Raw genomic sequence first — 19,442 nt, 5'->3', positions numbered from 1 at the left:
GGACAACAGAACACTGGCGCCCCTGGTGCTGGGGAGCAAAAGCCCCTCAAGTCCTTCCAGACCAGTTGCTTCTATTTTTCTTAAAACAACTGCCACCCCAACCATCCTGTGGACTCTCCTTTCCCTGGAAAAACTCAGCTCATCTTTCTGAACGAAGATGGTGATTTGCAGGAATTTTATTCCTAGAAGTCCACTCCCCCTCCCTTCTCATTTCACTCCTCCCTCACAAGCCCCACGCCCACTTCCTCTTATTTTTTCTCTTCCATCCTTCCAGCAGACACTTTCTCCTTAGCCTCGGGCTCCTGCAACAACCCCAAGGGACTTGACCACATGCCTAGGTGGGAATCTCAGGTGTGTTCTGTGCATGCATGTGTGTGCATATGTGTAGGCAGGGGTCGGTGCATGTGTGTGTGCGTGTGTGTAGGTGTGTATGGAGGATAGTGTTACAAACACTGGGGGTGGGTAGCAGGTAGTAGAGGAGCTGATGATTTTGACTGCTGTTTTTGGTGGGTTCATTGGAAACCACCCATTCTTTTTAAAGATACTTAAAAATTGAAATCAACCTTTTCTGGTTATCCCATTCTGCATTTTTCAAATTTTCTACAGTGACATGGATTACTTTTGTAATGAAGGAAATAAACCTCACTTTTCCTTCCAATACTCAGAGTTGACCAGAATTTATATTCTGGTGAATTTCCTTGCAGCCTTTTGTCTGCACTCAAACATCTCTTGAATATTTGAGATCGTGCCATGAATACAGTATGTGTCTTGACTTTTCACTGTGCTTTATATTTTAAGAGTCTCTCTCTCTCACTAAATATTTTCCCAAACCTATTTGTTTTTGCTCCAGTGTATTTTTCCTTTTTTTAAAATTGAGGTGTAGTTGATTTGCAATATTATATGTTTCAGGTGTACAACATAGCGATTCACAATTTTTAGTTTGTACTCCATTTATAGTTACTGTAAAATATTGGCTATGTTCTCTGTGCTGTACAATATATCTTTGTAGCTTATTTATTTTATACATAGTAGCTTGTACCTCAGTCCCCTACCCCTGTCTTGTCCCTCCCTCCTTCCTTCTCCCCACTGGTAACAGCTAGTTTGTTCTCTATATCTGTCAGTTTGCTTCTTTTTTGTTATATGCACTGGTTTGTTGTGTTTTTTAGATTCCACATATACATGATATCATACAGTATTTGTCTTTCTTTGTCTGACTTATTTCACTAAACATAATACCTTCCAAGTCCATTTGTGTTGTTGCAATTTTCATTCTTTTTCATGGCTGAGTAGTATTCCATTGGTGTGTGTGTGTGTGTGTGTGTGTGTGTGTGTGTGTGTGTATGTGTGTATACACATACCACATCTTCTTTATCCATTCATCTGTTGATGGACACTTAGGTTGCTTCCATATCTTAACACTTGTAAATAATGCTGCTATAAACATTGGGGTGCACCAAACCTAATTTTTAATGGCTTGATAATGTTCTAGCATAAAAAAATATATTTATTTTTTTATTTATTTACTTATTTAATTTGTTTAGCATTTACCTGACATTTAGCTTATGTTTATATATATATATATATCACATCATATGTATATCACAACCTAAACGTCAAGTAAATATATGTGTCAGACATACGTGTGTGTGTATACACACACATATCTCATACCCTTCTACGTAAATCTTTGAATCTTTAAATCTTCAAATGTTTTCACTTTGATTCCTGGAAGTGAAGTTCCAGGTTAAACACTATGAACATTGGAGAGGCTCCTGGTATGCAGTACAAAACGGTAGAAACTGTCCCTTCTGAAATCTCTGCTTGGCTTCAGGAACCATCTTCTGACTGTCTGGGCATCTCTTACTCTTTTATTCCCAGGAGATGACCAGGGAGGGATGGGGAACCCGAGGAAAGAAAAGACCAGGTGAAGATATGCGAGAAAATATGTAGCTGGCAGAAAGAACTCCTAAGCTTATTTTATGAATATTTCAATGGCTAGGGAGACAGTTTTTGTCTTCTTGCCCAACTTAATATGAGGAAGGAAGAGAAGGGAACTAACAGTAGTCACATGGGTAGATGCTTTCCATCCATTGCCTCATTTCATCCTTACAAGGACCCTGAGTTATTATTATTCCAATTTTATAGATGAGGAAACTGGGTCCTGGGAGGTTAGATAACCTGTCGGAGTCAGACAGCTGGTAAGGAGAGAGCCCGGAGGTGAACCCAGGGCTGTCCAGCTCCAGAGCCAGTGAAATGAGCTGCCATCTGGTTTCTCCATTTCCATAGCATGATAGGGGGAGGGGATGGGCTTTGGCCCTTCCCTCCTCTCCCTTCCTCCCTGTTCCAATTCACTCTTTCTCCCTTTGAATAGAAGGGACTGAGATAAAGCCTTAAGGAGCCCTTTCCCAACTGTTACAAGATATAGGACACCATCCCCCAGAAGTTATCGAACCTCTTTCCCTGAAAAGCATCTGCATCCCAGTGAAAGTCTTCTATCCTCGACTCTGCCTAGATAACCTCTGGAGGCCCCTGCCGGGCAGAGGATTTCAGGAGCTGCTGGGAGCCCTCTGTGGCTGTTCTGACCCGCATTCTTCCAGCACATGTTGTCCAGGAGCAAAGAGGAGAGGGAGGGCGCAGCTGGCAGGGAAACAACGGGGAGTCGGGCAGATCAAGGAGTATTAATAATGCGGCCACTGGCTGCTAGGCCCGCCCTCAGGGTCCATCACAGGGGAGGGGCCCAGAGGGTGGTTAAGGGCAGAGGGATGTGCAGGGCGCCTGAACCCTGTGTTTAAGCCCCAGCATGCGCAGGAGGAGTGCCCCTCAATCAGAGATTTTGTCCAATCCCTCACTCTCCCAGCCACTAAATTGCATCTCTTACCCCTTCAGATTTCCTTTGCAAGGTTTGTCCTCCGAGGAGCCATCCCAGATGGACCCCATGTGGCTCTGTTAGATGCCTCATTCCATTTGGGTAGTTTCATCTGGAGGTGACATTCAAACTATTTAAAAACAGTGAGAATGAGCTTAGTCCTAGACCAGTCTTCACAGAGAGCCAGCTCGAAGGCAGGAGTCTGCGCTCCAAGGACCTCTGCTCGGGCAAGTGTTAACTCTTTAGTTGCTGGACTGGAGGGAGGTATGAAGGGGCCAGGAGAGAGAATGGGGTGGCCCAATCCCTAGTGGGGCTCAGGGTACTGGCTGTTTACCAAGTGGTACAGGATGTTTTCAATATTTTAAGAACTGGTATGGCTGTACCCGTGTGTACAGGTGTGGCTGGGCTCTGCGTAGACGGGAAACAATGACGCCCTGCCTGTCGTTTCCTAGGGTCATTGCGAATGAGTCTTTCCTGACCGCTGTTCCCCACAGGTCCCTCTTCCTCTGCGTCTCCACCCAGAGCCTAACAACGGTTTCTGGAGTCATGTCCCTGCAGCTGCCACATTCCAGCTCATCAGAGATGAGCATAACATGGACCAGAGCCTGTTCCCAGTCCCACAAATGAGGGGTCCTCCGCCTCCGTCTCCCCCATGGTATCTGCCCGCCTGGGTGTCCCCCTCACAGCAAGCACTCAGTCAAGGTGCTTGATAAAACGTGGTTTGGGGTGGGTTCAATTTAGATTAAATTCCCATTTGGGGATCTAAGTCAAGACCCGCAGTTCTCAAGAGCAATGTGGCTAGCCAGCAGTCTCTCCCTTGCAGCAGATTCTGCTGGTCCTCTCTTTCTAGGTGGCATTACACTGACCCGAAATTCCAGAAGCCGGGCTTCTGCTCCTGGCTCCACCATCACCAGCTACATGGCCCTGAGTGAGAATTTCCTGTCTCTGGGCTTCATTTCCCTCCTCCTCAAAACAGATCTGGAAAAGCTGATCTGCAAGCCTGTTCAATCCACAAAAATATGATTCCGTGTTTCCCTTTCATTGCTACCTCGATGCAACATCCATTACGGTTAAGAAAGTAGTTTGGGGAAGAAGATGGTCTGTGTTCAGTGCTGGTTCAGCCACTTTAATACTATTAGCCTTGGGAAAATAGGAGGGTACTTGGGTGGGTTAAATAATACTGTAAAGTTTTAGAACACTTGGTTCTTAGTAAACTTTCAATAAACATTGTCCATTTTTGCTACCTCTGGTTAAGTGTAGGTTTCATCAAGGCTGAGTGTCACCTCTCCTTTATTAACTGATACCCAAAGCACCATATTCTAGGTCTAAATTGATTAACCCTGTGAGCAGGTTGCCACTAGGGTCTCTGTCCTTTATCAGAAGGAGCAGAGCTACCATCCACTGAGGTTTTTACTCTGGGCCAGACCCTGTACCAGACACTTAACATATACCTTATCATTTCCTCTTCACAACAATGGCAAGAGCTAAGTATTATTCTCCCCTCATTTTCCTCCTGAAGAAATGGAGGTTCAAAAAGATAAAAGCCACAGCACTGATAGCAATTATAGATTCAGATGCAATTCTGGGGGTGCTTCAAGCCCATGCCAGGGGGAAACAGAAGGAATTCCTCTGGAAAGACGATTCCATGTCAGTCCAAGCTCTTCCGGGCAGAAAGCTGACACCTGTGTGTAGAGGAGGAAGCTATCCTATTGGGGGTGGGGGGTGAGCATTTCCCCTAAAGCCATCTCTCTCTTCCTTCAAGCCAGGCTTATAGATCCGAACCACAAAGGAAGATGAAAGAATCTGGCTGATGAAGTCCTCCACCCTGAGAAGAGGAAGAAAAAAAAGAGAGAGAGAGAGAAAGAAAGGAAAGAAAGAAAAGAACAGAGGGAGGGGGAAGGAATAATCCTTGACAAATATTTTCTGTTAATAAATTCCATTTTGCCTCTAAAATGTTTGCCAACTATCTAAGCAGGAAAAATTTTTCACATACCAGGGCAAACCGTCGCCGAAACGCCTCTCCAGTTGGCCTGCCCGCAGCCCCTGTTTCCATAACCTCCCAGGAGGCAGCCTCTCATGGACTCTGTGGTCTTCCTCCAGGAAGACCTGCCTTTTCCATGAAGGAGGTTTGCGGGTATTTAGGTGTTCGCTCTTCCCAGCTTGGGGAGACGGTACCTGGGGAGCCCAGCAGGTCTTCATGTGCCCCCAGATCTCCTCTCCTCTCCTCGCTCCCTTTCTCTTCTCTTCTCCTCTGTCTTCTGCCCTCCTCTCCTCCCATCTCCTCCCTTCCTTGCCCTTCCTCTTTCTCTTTCTCTCTCTCTCTGAACCAGAGTGTGGAAGACTTCTGCCTCACTGCCCTCCTGCTTCCCTCCCAGGCTCATCCCCGTCTCTGCAGTCAGGACCACGTCTCTCCTGCCCGCTCTCCCCCCTACTCCTTCTTATTCTCCTTCCTCCTCCCAAACTTGGCTTTACTGGATTGGGAGGGAGGAAGTTCTCAAACCCTTAGTGTCATCTTGTGACACCTTCAACGCTCTGCCTTCACGCATTCATAAGATTCAACAAGTTTTACTGTGGGCCTACTGGTGGCTTCCATGTTTGAAAAATGCATCAGGCCTTAACGCTGGGTTTGGAGAAAATTCTAGCTAGCAGCTTGTTCATTTTGTTTTATTGAATTTGCTTAGGGATGAGCTTTCTTGAAGATCCTATGGGTAGATTTGTGCCAAAACATACCGCTCAGGGACTCCTGAAACCATCTGGGGAGTATCTGGATGAAAACAAAAGGCATTTGTCAACATCATTCTGTCAAACTGGAGAGCAAATGTGGATCTAGTTAAAACTAAAATGAGGCCAGAGGGTTGATTATCTTTTCCCCTGATGGACCATCTTTCTATCTCCAGCTCAGCTCTTCCCTTCCTGGAATAGTGAGTCTGGCATCCACAATATTGTTCTCACTCGGGCCAACTAGGAGAGCAGCATCTAACACAGCTCCTTGTCTCAGAAGGAAATATGTTCACTCTCCTATGGCCTGACCCTGGTGTTGAGTTTCTCTTATTTTTCCCTCTGGTGTACTTTGGAGACTTTTTAGGGAGTCTGATGGTTTCTTATTTCATTAGGTCATAAAAATCAGGGTCTTTGGGTAAGCAGGACCTCTCTGGGGTCACCGTACCCAAGGACTAGCCTCTATTTAAAATAACTCTTCTGGGCTTCCTTGGCTATCCAGTGGTTAAGACTCTGTGCTTCCAATGCAGGGGGCATGGGTTCGATCCCTGGTCAGGGAACTAAAATCCCACATGCCATGCAGCGCAGCCAAAAAAATAAAATATACTCTTCCTTCCTCTCTCCCTTCCTTTAGCGACTATTTATTGACACTATGTTCTAAGATGCAATGATAAATAAGACAGACAGATTTTTGCCTTGCTTGAACTTATTGTATGGTGGAAGAGATAATGCAAGATATCAAGTGGGTCAGTCAGTGTAGTGTAGCAAGTATAGCAAGACCATCTTTAATCTTTCTGATATCATGTTTTGTCCCTTGTGATTAAAAGCTTCATTTTAGCATCTACTCTTTGACCCTGCAATTCTGCTTCTAGAATTTATTCTTATTAACGTGTGAGGTACCATTTGTAGATGATTATTTGTTATAGAAATGTTTATAATAGCAAATGATCAGAATTATCCCCTAAGTCCACCAGTAGGGTGTTGGTTAAATACACCATGGTACATCCATAGAATGGAATTCTATCCAGCAGTAAAACAAAAACAAAAACAAACAATCCCCCCCAACCAAACCAAACAAACAAATACTACAACAAAAAAAAGCAACAACGAGAAAGCTCTCTTTTGTACAGATACAAAATAATCTCCAAGAGACACTGTTAAGAGAAAATGCAAGGTAAAGAACAAAGAGTTTAGTGAGTTACCATTTTTGTAAAGAAAAGGGAAAAAGTATGAATACATATATGTGTGTGTATTTGGTTGTGTATGTACAGAACATCTCTGCAAGGCTACAAGAGAGGAGCTGTTTGGCTGTGGGATAGGAGTTGAAAGGAGACGGTTCACTGTATCCCTGTTTGTACTTTCAGACTTTAAAATCTGTGGATATAGTACTTCTCCTAATATTTAAATTTTACTTTAAAAAAAATAAGAACAATAAGAGGAGGTGGGCAAACAGAAGCGTGGATGCCCTTTCTAAGGCAGGCAGCTGCCGTGCAGCTTTACGCATCATTAGTATGGAGAGATGCAGGTTTAATATTGACAGATCTTCCCTTTTTTTAATTGCTCTCCACTTTTTTAGTAAACCATATCTCAGTACATAGAGATAGATCTGCCTCATGTTTTGTTTTGTTTTTTTTTTGCGGTACGCGGGCCTCTCACTGTTGTGGCCTCTCCCGTTGCGGAGCACAGGCTCTGGATGCGCAGGCCCAGTGGCCATGGCTCACGGGCCCAGCCGCTCTGCGGCATGTGGGATCTTCCCGGACCAGGGCACGAACCCGCGTCCCCTGCATCGGCAGGCGGACTCTCAACCACTGCGCCACCAGGGAAGCCCGCCTCATTGTTTTTTAATGGCTTCAAAGTATTTTATAATGCTGTTCTCACCAATAATCATACCTGATGACTCTAACGGTAAAACTGATTACGTCATTTGGTTAGATGAATGGTGTGCTGGTAGACATGCTGTTTTCCCAGCAGGAGCACGATTTGCATGGTTAGTACCCCTAAATCCTTCAGCCTCAGAGAAGATTTTGTAACTTCCCCTTGGTGGCTAGTCGCAGGTAGAACAAACGACTCGTCTTGCTTCTCTCTCATCTGAACCTCTTCTGTAAGCATTGTAAGATGTTTACATCTTGTAAACATTGTAAGAATGTTTATAAAATATGATTTGGCAAAGTTTCCTGGATAATGCATTGGACACAATGGTTAGTCCTGGTTCTACCTGATGGCATGGTGTTAGAAAAGTCATAGTGTCCCAGTATCGTACTTTTTCTTTTCACATAGTGGTGTCCAGAGCTGCTCTTAACCCTCTCACAGGACTGTCGCAAGGCTCATGGAGACCACACAGATGAGAGCCATTTGGGTATCTAGAGAAAGTTGCTACAGGAATCCAGGCGATTATTTTCATAATTAGGAATGCCACGGGAGCCCATTTGAGCCTACGTTCTCTGTACGGGTCCACACGTGAGCACCGCAGCAACCCTATCAGGTAGGTATTACTATCTCCACTTTAGATGGGAAAACTGAGCTCAGAGAAATTTTAAAAACTTGCCTAAAAGCTTTCTAGATCTTCCAATTTTTAAGAGACGCTGAAAATAATAATTAACTTTGAGGAATCTTCCACCAATTAAAAAATGTTGGTTCAGAAAAAAAAACAGGCTAAATGAGGCAGGTCTATGAACTGTGTCCGGTCTGAGCTCATCACTGTGGGGTCCTGTGGTAGGGACTCCAGGATCCCTTAGGAAGCTACTGTCTTTATTCGGAGAAAGGTGGTGAAGGCCACCTGGGGCAGGGGCAGCGGGCTGGCAGGGCCAAGACAGATGGAGTAGAGCCTATGTGCAGGGGGGCGGGGGGAAGGAGAAACAACAGGATCTGACGACACTTGGATGTGGGGGATAAGAGAGAAAGAGAGGTGCCAGAAGACAGGATTTTCAAGCTTGAGTGGTTTGTAAGATGGAGTGATTTATAGGCAAAATGGAATGAGAATGGCTCTGAAACCAGGAAGAGCTGGGTTCACACCCCTTCTCCACCATTTGGGGTAAAATTTGGGTTTTCTCATCATTCAGTATAGGTACCTTAGAGGTAGGTGCCAAGCAACATAACCGCATGTGAAGTGTTTATGGTGCTCAAAGTATTAGTCGTAACAAACATTTGCCTTCATTTTCTCTACTTCCACTTCTATTCCAGTCTGTGTGGTCCTGGTGGAGCTGACTCCACCCCCAAGAGGGTGTAACAGGAAGCTCAGGTCTGGCCAGTGGGTGAACTGCATTTTCCTGACAATGGTAATAGGTTCAGGGTGGTCATATGACGAAATCCAGACCAGTTAGAGCCAGTGAGAACCAGTCCGGGCACTTCCATTGGAATTGGACTAGAGGTGAGGGGGGTGTGGTTCTCCGACGGCTTGGCCACCTTGCCAGCCCAGGGGAGAACAGGTCTAAGACGGAGCCAACCAGAGTTAGCAGACCTGAGAGATGAGGAGAGAGAAATTGGGGCCTGGGGAAATAATTAATGTCTCTACATCATGCCTCAGCTCCATGCTGGAGTTTTCAGCTCACACCTGAGCCAGTACCTTCCCTTTTGTCTTAAATGAATACATCTGAACAGACAAATAAACAGTGTCCGTGGACAGAGGACAGGAAACTGCTAGGGAGACCCCTTGATGTTTGGTGTCCCAGTGTTTTGGGACCCACCACCCTCCTTAATCCCCTGGAGATTTTGTGGGGATGGGGGGAGGGAAATTGATAACCGCTGAGAATTCTCCATTCCTGCCAACAGCCCAGTAACAGCATCGCAAGAGGCTTCCTGATTAGTGAAAACTGAGACATACAGTCACGTGTGAGTCAGAGGTGACAGAAGGGAGGTGAAGAGACTGCAGACAGACAGAGCAGGAGTGAGACTTGCGAGGGAATTGGGAGTGTTCTTGCTGTTTCTAGATTCCTGCGCAGGGATGCTCTGTGGGGAGGCCTGGGATTCTGTGGCCCTGAAGCATGCAGGTCACCTCCAGAGCTTCAGTGCCTCTTGTCACGTAGGCCCTGTGAACACTAAAACAGCACCACCCAGGATGTGACTCCCTCAGAGAGACATCAAATGGTGAAAGTTGTTCAGGCAGGAGAGGGTGAGGCCTGAAATGTCCCCTGAAAATGATGAGCTGGCAAAGGGTGTGTTAAGTGTGTGTGTGAATGTCTGTCTTCCATCTGAACAGTCAGGGTGGGGTCCAAGTTCTGTTTATCTCAGTAACGTCAGAGGAACCCAGACAGTGACAGTGCCTGGCACATAGAAAGAGCTAGAACAGAACGTTTCACACAAAAACAAACTGGGAGACTTCAGCGGACTCCTTCTCCTCTTCCCAGAAGAGCAAGCCTAAGCACGCTGGCTAAACTCAGGACTGAGTTTTTGGGGCAAACCCTAGTGTAAGGAAAGGTGTGTGGATTGAGGTCCCTCAGAGAGACATCAGTGGGCTGGGAGTGTTGACGGGGAAAAGCGTTAGTTCCCCTGACACAGGGCCTCCTTGCCAGCCTTCACTAGAATTGCAGACATAAGGGAGCAAGCCTGCAAGTCAGAGGGTCACGTTTGGAGGAGGAAGATGGTGGGAGCTTATCAGCACCTCAGCCCAGCTTCCCTGCCTTCCAGCACCAGCAAGCATGAAGGTTTTGTCTGGAGGCTGCTGAGCCCTTTACATCATTGCCTGGGCTACAACACTTCTGACTGATTCCCACATCACAGCCTTTAAAAGGTCTGCCCTCACTCCCCTGCCAGTGAGGCACCTGGACAGCAATCCTTGTGTCACAGTGAGATTCGGCAGAAGGACTGAGTGGCTGTCCCATACCTCTCACCTGCTTTTGGCCAAAAAAAAAAAAAAGGGAAATCCCATCTTCCTCTAAAAGAATGGGAGAGAAATTGCTGCTGGGATGACAGGGTTGGAAGATTTAAAGCCTTCCTGGGAAAAGTAACACCTGGGCTCTAGCCGTCAAGTTATCATTGATTAACAGGTGGCTCTTTGGCAATTCAAATCAACTTACCCATCCATTCCACAAACACTGAGTGATGGCCACATGTCAGTACCATGGTTTGCACTGGGAACATAAAGCTGACTGAGGAATATTTTCTATTTGCACAGATTATGTGGGAAGAAAGACCAGCCATCACAACAATTAATTATACCGCAGGGTGGTGCTTGGTGTGCCGGGAGGAACCCAGGTGCAATGGAGCCTAACAGAGAGCCATCTTCTGTGGGCTTGCTTTCTCACCTGTGCACTAAATCTGTGGTCCCAGATCATGAAAGGAAGGTAAAGGGGCTTTGGTGTGCCTGTCATGGCCACGTCTGGAGAAGGAACGTAGACCCAGGTCGGCCTCCAAAGCGAATGCTGAACAGTGGTTCTCAAACTCCAGTGATCATTAGGATGAGAACCTGATGGAGAGATTGCTTTTAGAAGGCATATTCCTGGGCCCAGCCCTAGGAATTCTGACTCAATAGGTTTATGGTAGGGTCTCAAAATCTGCATTTTTAAGAAGTATCTTGGATTTATTCTGATGCAGATGGTCCATGGCTCAAGCCTTGGAAAAGCCTGTCTCCAAAGTCCCTGATGACGGTGATGGACTAAAATTTCCCCAAATCCAAGTCACTTACTTTGAGTGAGCAGAAGTACCCATGACAGAGCTTGGACTTTAGCTTCTCCCCCAAGATATAGGCTTCAACTTTATGAGACCAGCTGGTAGAAATCGCCAGGCTGCCTGTCTGTTTGACAGAAATCACGTCAATTCACGCAGTTACTCTTCACTTAGTTTGGGGAAAAACAGTGTGAAAATGCAATATGAAGTCAAAATAGTTTCCCAATACAAAAACACCTACATATCCTAAATAAGAAAGCAGGTAGAGCAGTGACGAAGGACACAGGCTCTGAAGCCAGGTTGCCTAAGTTTCGATCTGAGCTTCTTCACTTACTAGCCATTAGACCTTGGGCAAGTTACTCTGCTTCTCTGTGCCTCGATTTTCTTATACGAAAATGAGACTGATAATAACAGTACCTACCTCAAGAGGTACTACTGGAGTTAAATAAGCTAATATGTGTAAGCACTTAGCATGGTGTGTAGTGCTTACATACAAGAAATACTACCTGTTATTAACAAGGCTGAGCGTACGGAAAGCCTCCAGAAGCCAGAAACCAAGAGGGAACTGAAAGTTAGAAAAGTAAGCCCGTGGGCTGTCCTTCGCAGTTACCATGGGGTGGAGGAGTGGTGCTGGTGTGAGAGCTGGTTTTATTTACACAGAGGTTTGGGTTTTCATACTGTTCAGGGACAAGAAACAAGATCTTGAGCCTCTGGGAGGTGGAGTGTTGGCACTGAGACTTCCACATAAAGCCAAGACCGTGGAAGGACAACATCCTTTAAACAATTGTAGACCAGAAATAGTCAATCTCTAGCATTAAAAAAAATGGGAAGAAAGCCTGTTTATATTGAACTGAGCTCTAGGTCAGGAGGAGAAAATGTCTCCCTTAAGAATTCAAAACCACTGGCATGAGCCTTTAGTGGGTTTGGGGTTTGAATAAATAGTTCCTGTACAACCTAGAAACCCCTGGGCTAAGAAATGACATAAAATTTGGTCTGGGCGAAAGATACTCTGTTACAAGCAAACACTTTGATGATACTGGTTTCTCCAGATTAAAGCCCTGTTGAAGATGAGCTCACAATCCAAAATCACACAACACACAAGGGAAAACCGTGAGCTGGAGTGCACAGATCCAACGAACAGCAGGACTCGCCTTCCCAGAACCTTAGATTACGGAACCATCCTAGGAGACCACAAACTAAGCATGTTAACATGACTAATAGCATAATGTAAGCCTTCAAAAATATAATACATATCTAGAAAGTGAACAAAATAAGGCAGACTTAAAAAATAAAACAAATAGTACTTTGATATAAAAAAAATACTCATTAAAATTTAAAACTCAGTGAAGAAACTAAATAGTAGATTAGACAGAGCTGAAGAAAGAAGTATTGAACTTGGAGGTAAATCTAGGAAATTATCCAGAGGGAGCCCAGAGATGGAAACTATGAACTAGATATCAGGCGACATGGAGGAGAAAATGAGAAAGTCTCCCATATAACTAATAGAAGTAACTTCCAGAAAATTGAGAGAATGGGGTGAGGCCATGTTTGAAGGGAAGATGCCTGAAAATTGATGAAAGATAAGAATGTTTAGATTCAGGAATCACACCAAACCCCAAAGTAGAGAAATAAAACCAAATGTTCTGGGGACTTCCCTGGTGGTGCAGTGGTTAAGAATCTGCCTGCCAATGCAGGGGACACGGGTTAGATCCTTGGTCCGGGAAGATCCCACATGCCACGGAGCAACAAAGCCCATGCACCACAACTGCTGAGCCTGAGCTCTAGAGCCCGCGAGCCACAACTACTGAGCCCGCGTGCCACAACCACTGAAGCCCACGTGCCTAGAGCCTGTGCTCCGCAACAAGAGAAGCCACCGCAATGAGAAACCCGAGCACCACAGAGAGAGCCCACGCACAGCAACGAAGACCCAATGCAGCCCCCAATAAATAAATGAATGAATAAATAAATAAAATTTCTATAAAAACAAAAACACCACAGCAAAACTGCAAAACACCAATGGCAAATTTTATAAGAGGAACCAGAGAGAAAAGACCAGGTGAGATCCATTGTAGCAGAGTGTGCCCCTGAGAAGCCATGAAGACCACGTGAGCATGGGTGTTCCTAGAACATGTATCCTAGGAGTGGAGCCTGCATAACGCAGGGCCCCGCAAACGTGAGACAGAGAGTGGGTAGAGTCAGAGACTGAGATCGAGGATGACCTCAAAAGCAGGCAGAGGATTTGGACTTGGTATCAAACGCTGCAAGGAACTCTTGCCTTGTTGCAAGGACCCAATGAGACAAGTAAATAAACTTGTTAATTAAAAAGCATTTTCAAAAGGGTTGTTTTGCTGTGACTGTGGTGTGGAAACACAACTATTCTGGGACTCTTTGTTCCCAACTCCAAACTGCTGGGTTTTTTTGTTTTGTTTTTTCTTTCTTTCTTTTCTTTTTTTTTAATAGCCCAGAGAGGTTTTGCAACAGTCTGAGGTGCTTTGAGAAAAGCGTTAAATCAATTTTGAGCAAATGTTTGCTATTTCATTCTGGATTAACCATTCTGTGTGCAGTGTTGACATTTTCTGATGGAAATGACATAAATTACCCTCCTTTCTTTCCCTCTCTATTGCTGTGTCAGATTAGGTGTGCCCTGCTTGGAAAAACTCTGGATTGGGCCAAACAAGGGGATGTCCCTGAAAGTCTTGATTTCACATACAGGTTAGTAATTCCCTCTGGCCTTTAGCTTCTTGGCTTGCTGTTAACAAATGGAAAGTTGCTAAGCATTTGGAAACCCCCATAAAGAATCACACACAGCCTTTCAAGGAATGTGTATGAATTAGCCAAGGCTGGCCTCAGGCAAATGAGGAGATGGGCTGGGTACCACTTGACTCACCCCATCACCCACTCAGGAGCTTTTATCTCACTTGTGACAAGAGGCCACAGCTGGCCCAGGGAGAGCTTATTCTTTTGACACATTTTTATGGAGTGATGACTCTGCACTCAATGTACTAGGGACACTATAGTGATTCAGACAAGATCCCTGTACTCTCGGGAGCTTAGAGTCTAGTGAGAGATGCAAATAAGTCATTGTGATGTGTCTCTGAAAGTGTTATATGATGGGGGTGATAATAGATATGGTAGGGGGAGACATAACTGAGGCTTGAGAGGAATGAGTAAGAATAGCTGAAGGAAGGAAAAAGCAAGATATATTCAAAGAATTGTGCATTGTTCAACTTTCTGGAGCGCCAAAAACAAGAGGTGAACAGTGAGAAGTGTTAGCAGGAGGCAGACCAGAGAGAGTCTAGAAGCCATGGTCAGAATAGTGTTTGATCTTGAGGACTCTGGGGGGCCGTCAAAGGATTTTATGCAGGAAAGCAACCTGACTCGATTTTATTCTTAGCAAGCTCACTCTGGTTGCTGTCTGGGGTTCCACTTGAAGGAAGAGGTGGGAGCAAGGAGATCCATCAGGCAGCTATTGCAGTGGTTGTAGGAAGAACCTGGTGGCAGCGGTGGAGACGGGAGATGGGAGGAGTCACGAGATGCTTCCACAGGGGCATTGATAGGAGTTGGTGATGGAATGTGGACTTTGAGGGAGAGAGAGGATATGGAATGACGTTCAGGTTTCTGGTTTGAACATCAGGCAGCTGATAGGAGGAAGAGCTCTGTTCCTATGACCTCCTGGAAACAAAGGAGGGAAAGGGGTTGATACAACAGAGTATCAGGACAGAGCTATGACCTGAATGGAGCAGAACGTTCTCAAGGAAACTCAGGGCCAGGTTCATGGATGCTCAACCTGTGTAGTCTCACCAAGCCCCACGCACTGAAGGGCTCTGTGCTTGGTTCAGTGCTCTGCTAGCCATCTTGAAGTTTACAATGATTTTATCCATGAACTTAGATTTTGTGAGTGAAGATGGATAGGACAATGGAGCCTGCCCATGAGCAGAGCAGATCTGTGCAACATGTGTGTCCTCCATTCCTCGCTGCCCCTTTCACACAGAGCATTTGGGATACCCCAGGAGCACTGAATTCCAGTGGACACCATGTGTGGCAGTTCAGTGCCACTCAAAATGAGTATAAGTGTGCTACGAAAGCTGGGTGCTTTGAGTCTCACTGAACATCAGAATTCCATACAGGGCTGACTGCCCTGAAAAACTATGCTTTCCATTCCAATCAACTTGCTTTAAAGGCAGAAAGAAGGCAATGGTAATTCTAGGGAACAGGACAATGGAGGAATCTTTCTTACTCCTGTTACTTCCCCATTTATGCTGTAATGATGACAGAAGGAAAAGGACAGGGCAACGAATAGTTCCTTGTCTTTTGAGTCCTATTGCTTATTAAGTTGAAGGTAGAGAGTTTTGGTAGAGTGTGCACATATCAAAACCATTTGAGTTAGTTTTGTGCAGTGTTTCTACACTTTTGGTGAGAATGAAATACATATGCATGTACAAGCTACAAAATACAAATTGTGTAATTTCGGTGATTGTGCATATAAGTGAATGTTTTCATAGTTGCATTTAAAACTGGCATTGTACAATATAAAAATGAACAGTAAAATTCATGCTAATAATTTAGAGTTTAAAATTTTTTCTTTACTTGGAACAACCTTTAATAGCCAATTAAAATACTATGACAAAAAAAAAACACTATGACAGTGGGAGTGCGAAATGGGACAGCCACTTTGGAAGACAGTTTGGTAGCTTCTTATAAAAATAAACAGTCTCTTAGCATATGATCCAGCAGTCACACTCCTAGGTATTTACCCAAATGAGTAGAAAAGTTATGTCCACACAAAAACCTGCACACGAATGGTTATAACATCTTTATTCATATTGCCAAAATTTAAAGTGAACAAGATGTCCTTCAATAGGTAAATAGATAAATAAACTGTGTTACATCGTACACCCATACACTGGAATATTATTCAGTGTTAAAAAAAAAAAGACCTATCAAACCACGCAAAGACATGGGGGTGTGGAAGGAGAGTTAAAATGGAGTTGGTATTGCTAAGAGAGCTCTCTAAAATGGAGCTGGCAAGCCAGTAAGGAAGTGTGACTTACGCACGTCTCAGTCTGAATGGAATCTGATGTTTTGACCTGATAGAGTCATCCAGAACATCTGCCAGAAACTCAAGATACTTATCGGACACTTACTCTAAAACAACCTGTGACACTCTGTCTATTTATCAGACCCCCCACCTTAAAACACCTCATGAGTCCTTAAGGACAAATACTTTCTGACTCATCAGGGTCAATCACAGTTCTCGCCAGGCACATTTTAACAGCCTCATGGCTTTCTGTCTTTATAAGCCCCTCACGCTTTCTCTTCCCTGGAACACTCTTTTAGAGTTACCTGAATCTGTGTCTTCCAAATTGCAATTCTCAAGACTCCCAAATAAACTATTTTACTTGCAGCCTCTTGCATTGTTATTATTATTTGGTTGACAGAGGACACTTAAATGCATATTGCTTAGTGAAAGAAGCCAGTATGAAAAGGCTACATACTGTATGATTCCAACTATATGACTCCTGGAAAAGACAAAACTATAGAGTCAGTAAGAAGACCAGTAGTTGCCAGAAGTTCGAGAGAGAGGGGAGGGACCAATCAGTGTAGTACAGGGGATTTTTAGGGCAGTGAAACTATGCTGTATGATACTGTAATGATGGATATATGACATTATGCGTTCGTCAAAACTCAGAGAATGTACAACTCAAAGAGTGACCTCTAATGCAAATAATGATGTGTCAGTATTGGTTCATCAATTATAACAAATGTACCACACAAACCCAAGAGTAGAAAGGGGGTATATGGGAGCTCTCTGTACTGTCCACTCATTTTTTCTTTAAAAATTAATGTCTATTAATTGATAAAAATAAGGGTAAAGAAACTTTGATTGCGGCCATATTGACTTCTGGGACAGGGACTAAGGAGGTACAGGGTGAAGAAGCTGACAAGCACTCTAGAAAGACCTCAGTGACCAATGGGTCTCTTTGCTTTGGCTGGGGTCCCCTTCTTTGTCAACAGGGAGTGGAGTCATCAATGACCCAATCCTGTGTCAGCTTCTCCATTGGACGTTGCCCAGACTTCAGGTGGACTTTGTCAGAGCTGGCACTCGGGTGTCTTTGCCGATGGATTCCCAACCCCTACTCACTGCCTTCCCTTCAGCTTGCCCCTTTTCAGAATTTAGGAGCCATATATCTTCCAAATCTACAGGATATGGGGAGTGACATTTATCCCTGGACAGCCAAATAATTGTCAGTGTTATCAGAAAAGAGACTTTAGTACCATCGCTGCCACTTACTGGATGACCTTGGTCAAGTTGCTTTACTTCTCTGGGACTCAGCTGACCTGTATGGAGAAGGAACTTGGTGGAGGGAGACAAGTTAGATGATTTTCCAAGAAGGCTACTGTAGAACCTCAGTGTGTAAAAAGTGGGGGCTGTTCTGGTTGAAGGTAGGGAAAGATAAGTGGGGGATTGCATAGAATCCCAAATTATCACTCCTTTGTCCTCTTGTCCCACTGGTGCCCTTGAAGCTCCAGAATTTCTAGAAAACCTAGGGTAACAGGGAATACAATTCAAAATCCGTATCTGACTACCTCTCTCATAAGTTATAAATAGAAGGGCAAGGGACCTGTTCAAGGTCATACAAGGAGTTAGTGGTCATGATGGAATTAGGACCCAGGTCCCCTGACCTCTAGTTCAGTGATCTTTCCCTTCACCGTTTTGCCCCAATCCTGTTGTGGCCACATTTTGTTTATTGAGTGGGAAACACCCTACTAGCCCAAACATGAGCTCTGCCCTCTGGAAATGGAAAGAGCAACCCACACACAAATCATTGCCGCTGCCGGTGCAAGGACACCCACGCTGAGTACCAGCAATAGGATCCTGACTCTCACAGGTTATTTGTGTTTTAACTGAGTATGAGATTCCTGAGCTCCCTAGAGCCTCTGATAAAGATCTGTCAGATTTGGATGAGCCATTAGTTGAGTCTTAAGCAACTTCAGCATTTGTTCTCTGTACCAGCAGAGTGTTGAGTGATGCAGTCCTGTATTCTTACAGCCTAGTTCTTTCGTGGGCATTGGTCTTATCTCTTCAGCTGGATGCTCTACTCCATGATTAGTGTGTTCCCCCATGCTTGCTTTGGTGCTCTGTACATATCAAAGCATTGTTGGTGCTTAATTAATCATACTTCTCAAAGCCCTTGGACCTATTTCTGCTCACAAAATGGGAAAGGGAGCAACGTCTGAAGAGAGTTCCAAAAACAGCACACTTCTGAACCTGTCAGAAAAGACATGGCACTGTTCACCCAGCATGGCGTAAGTGAGAAGGAACTAGCTGGCAGCCAATGAGAGCATTCTCCACTTTGGAGCATTTATTGTGTGTGGTAGGCGCTGTGCTAAACCCTGCAGATGCGCCATCTCCAGGAGTGCCAAAAATAACCTTGGATGGACTTCTTCCTACCTCATTGTGCAGATGAGGGAGCTGAGGCTCAGAGAGAGGATATAACTTGGAAGAAGCTTTAGAACTACCACCAGAACCCAGGTCTAGCTGACTCCAAAGCCCATGTTCATCACCTCTGTATCAAGATGCGTTTCGAAGCTTCCTATGGGTAGCAAAAAGAGCGTGTGTATCACATTTTTGGATATTCCTCTGCCTGGTCTTTGCCCTTCAGCCCAACTGGCTGTCTCCCCTCCTGCAACCTCCCAAAGGATTTAGACATGACACCAGACGAAACAGCTAGAGAGTGTGGAGCCAGTGACTTTGTAAATAGACATGTTAACGTGGCCCAGAGACCTCTGGAAACAGGGCAAGGAGGGGTGGCTGAGACATTAACACAGCCAGAGATGGGGTAATGAATACAGAAAATCTGCAAAGTTTGTCCCAAAGGTCTTTAAATCAGGAACATTGTGGTCCTACTGAGCCATCCCTCAGAGGCAGACATGATGAACTAAAGCTTTTCCAAATACACTGGGGCTCAGAGAGCAGAGCGGGTACTTACTCAGGGATCTCAGAGTCAGACAGACCTGGGTTTCAATCCCAGATCCAGATCCCTCACTTAATAGCTGAGGGACTTGGGGCAAGTTACTTAAGCCTTTAAACTTCAGTTTGCCATCTGTATCCTGGGAATAATAATAGTAACTACCCCAGAGGGTTGTAAAGATTAAATGAGGTTCTTGCTGAGTACTTAACGCAGTGTCTGGCATATTGTAAGCATTCGGTAAAGAGTGATTATTACTGTGATTATTTATTTGTATTCTCCAGGTT

At 44.8% G+C, this 19,442-nt stretch overlaps 1 protein-coding gene across 2 annotated transcripts in view; it reads left to right on the top strand.

The window, feature by feature from the left end:
- The first annotated feature begins 268 nt into the window (after nt 1-268).
- IGFBP2 (insulin like growth factor binding protein 2) overlaps nt 269-19,442 on the top strand; it is a 98,209-nt gene continuing 79,035 nt past the window's right edge. The window contains exon 1 of one of the 2 annotated variants that reach the window (XM_060301873.1): nt 269-338. Coding sequence is in view for 1 of the 2 variants with exons in the window: in XM_060301872.2 (XP_060157855.1) it covers nt 13,867-13,897 (31 nt within the window). In the remaining variant the exon portion in view is untranslated. Of the gene's footprint in view, nt 339-13,842; nt 13,898-19,442 lie in introns of those variants that run through there. The other variant, XM_060301872.2, reaches the window with a different exon arrangement.

This window comes from Globicephala melas, chromosome 7 (genome assembly GCF_963455315.2).
Source record: "Globicephala melas chromosome 7, mGloMel1.2, whole genome shotgun sequence".
NCBI classification, from domain to species: Eukaryota; Metazoa; Chordata; class Mammalia; order Artiodactyla; family Delphinidae; genus Globicephala; species Globicephala melas.
Note: the sequence above shows the minus strand (reverse complement) of the source record. Positions and strands in the feature narration are given on the sequence as shown.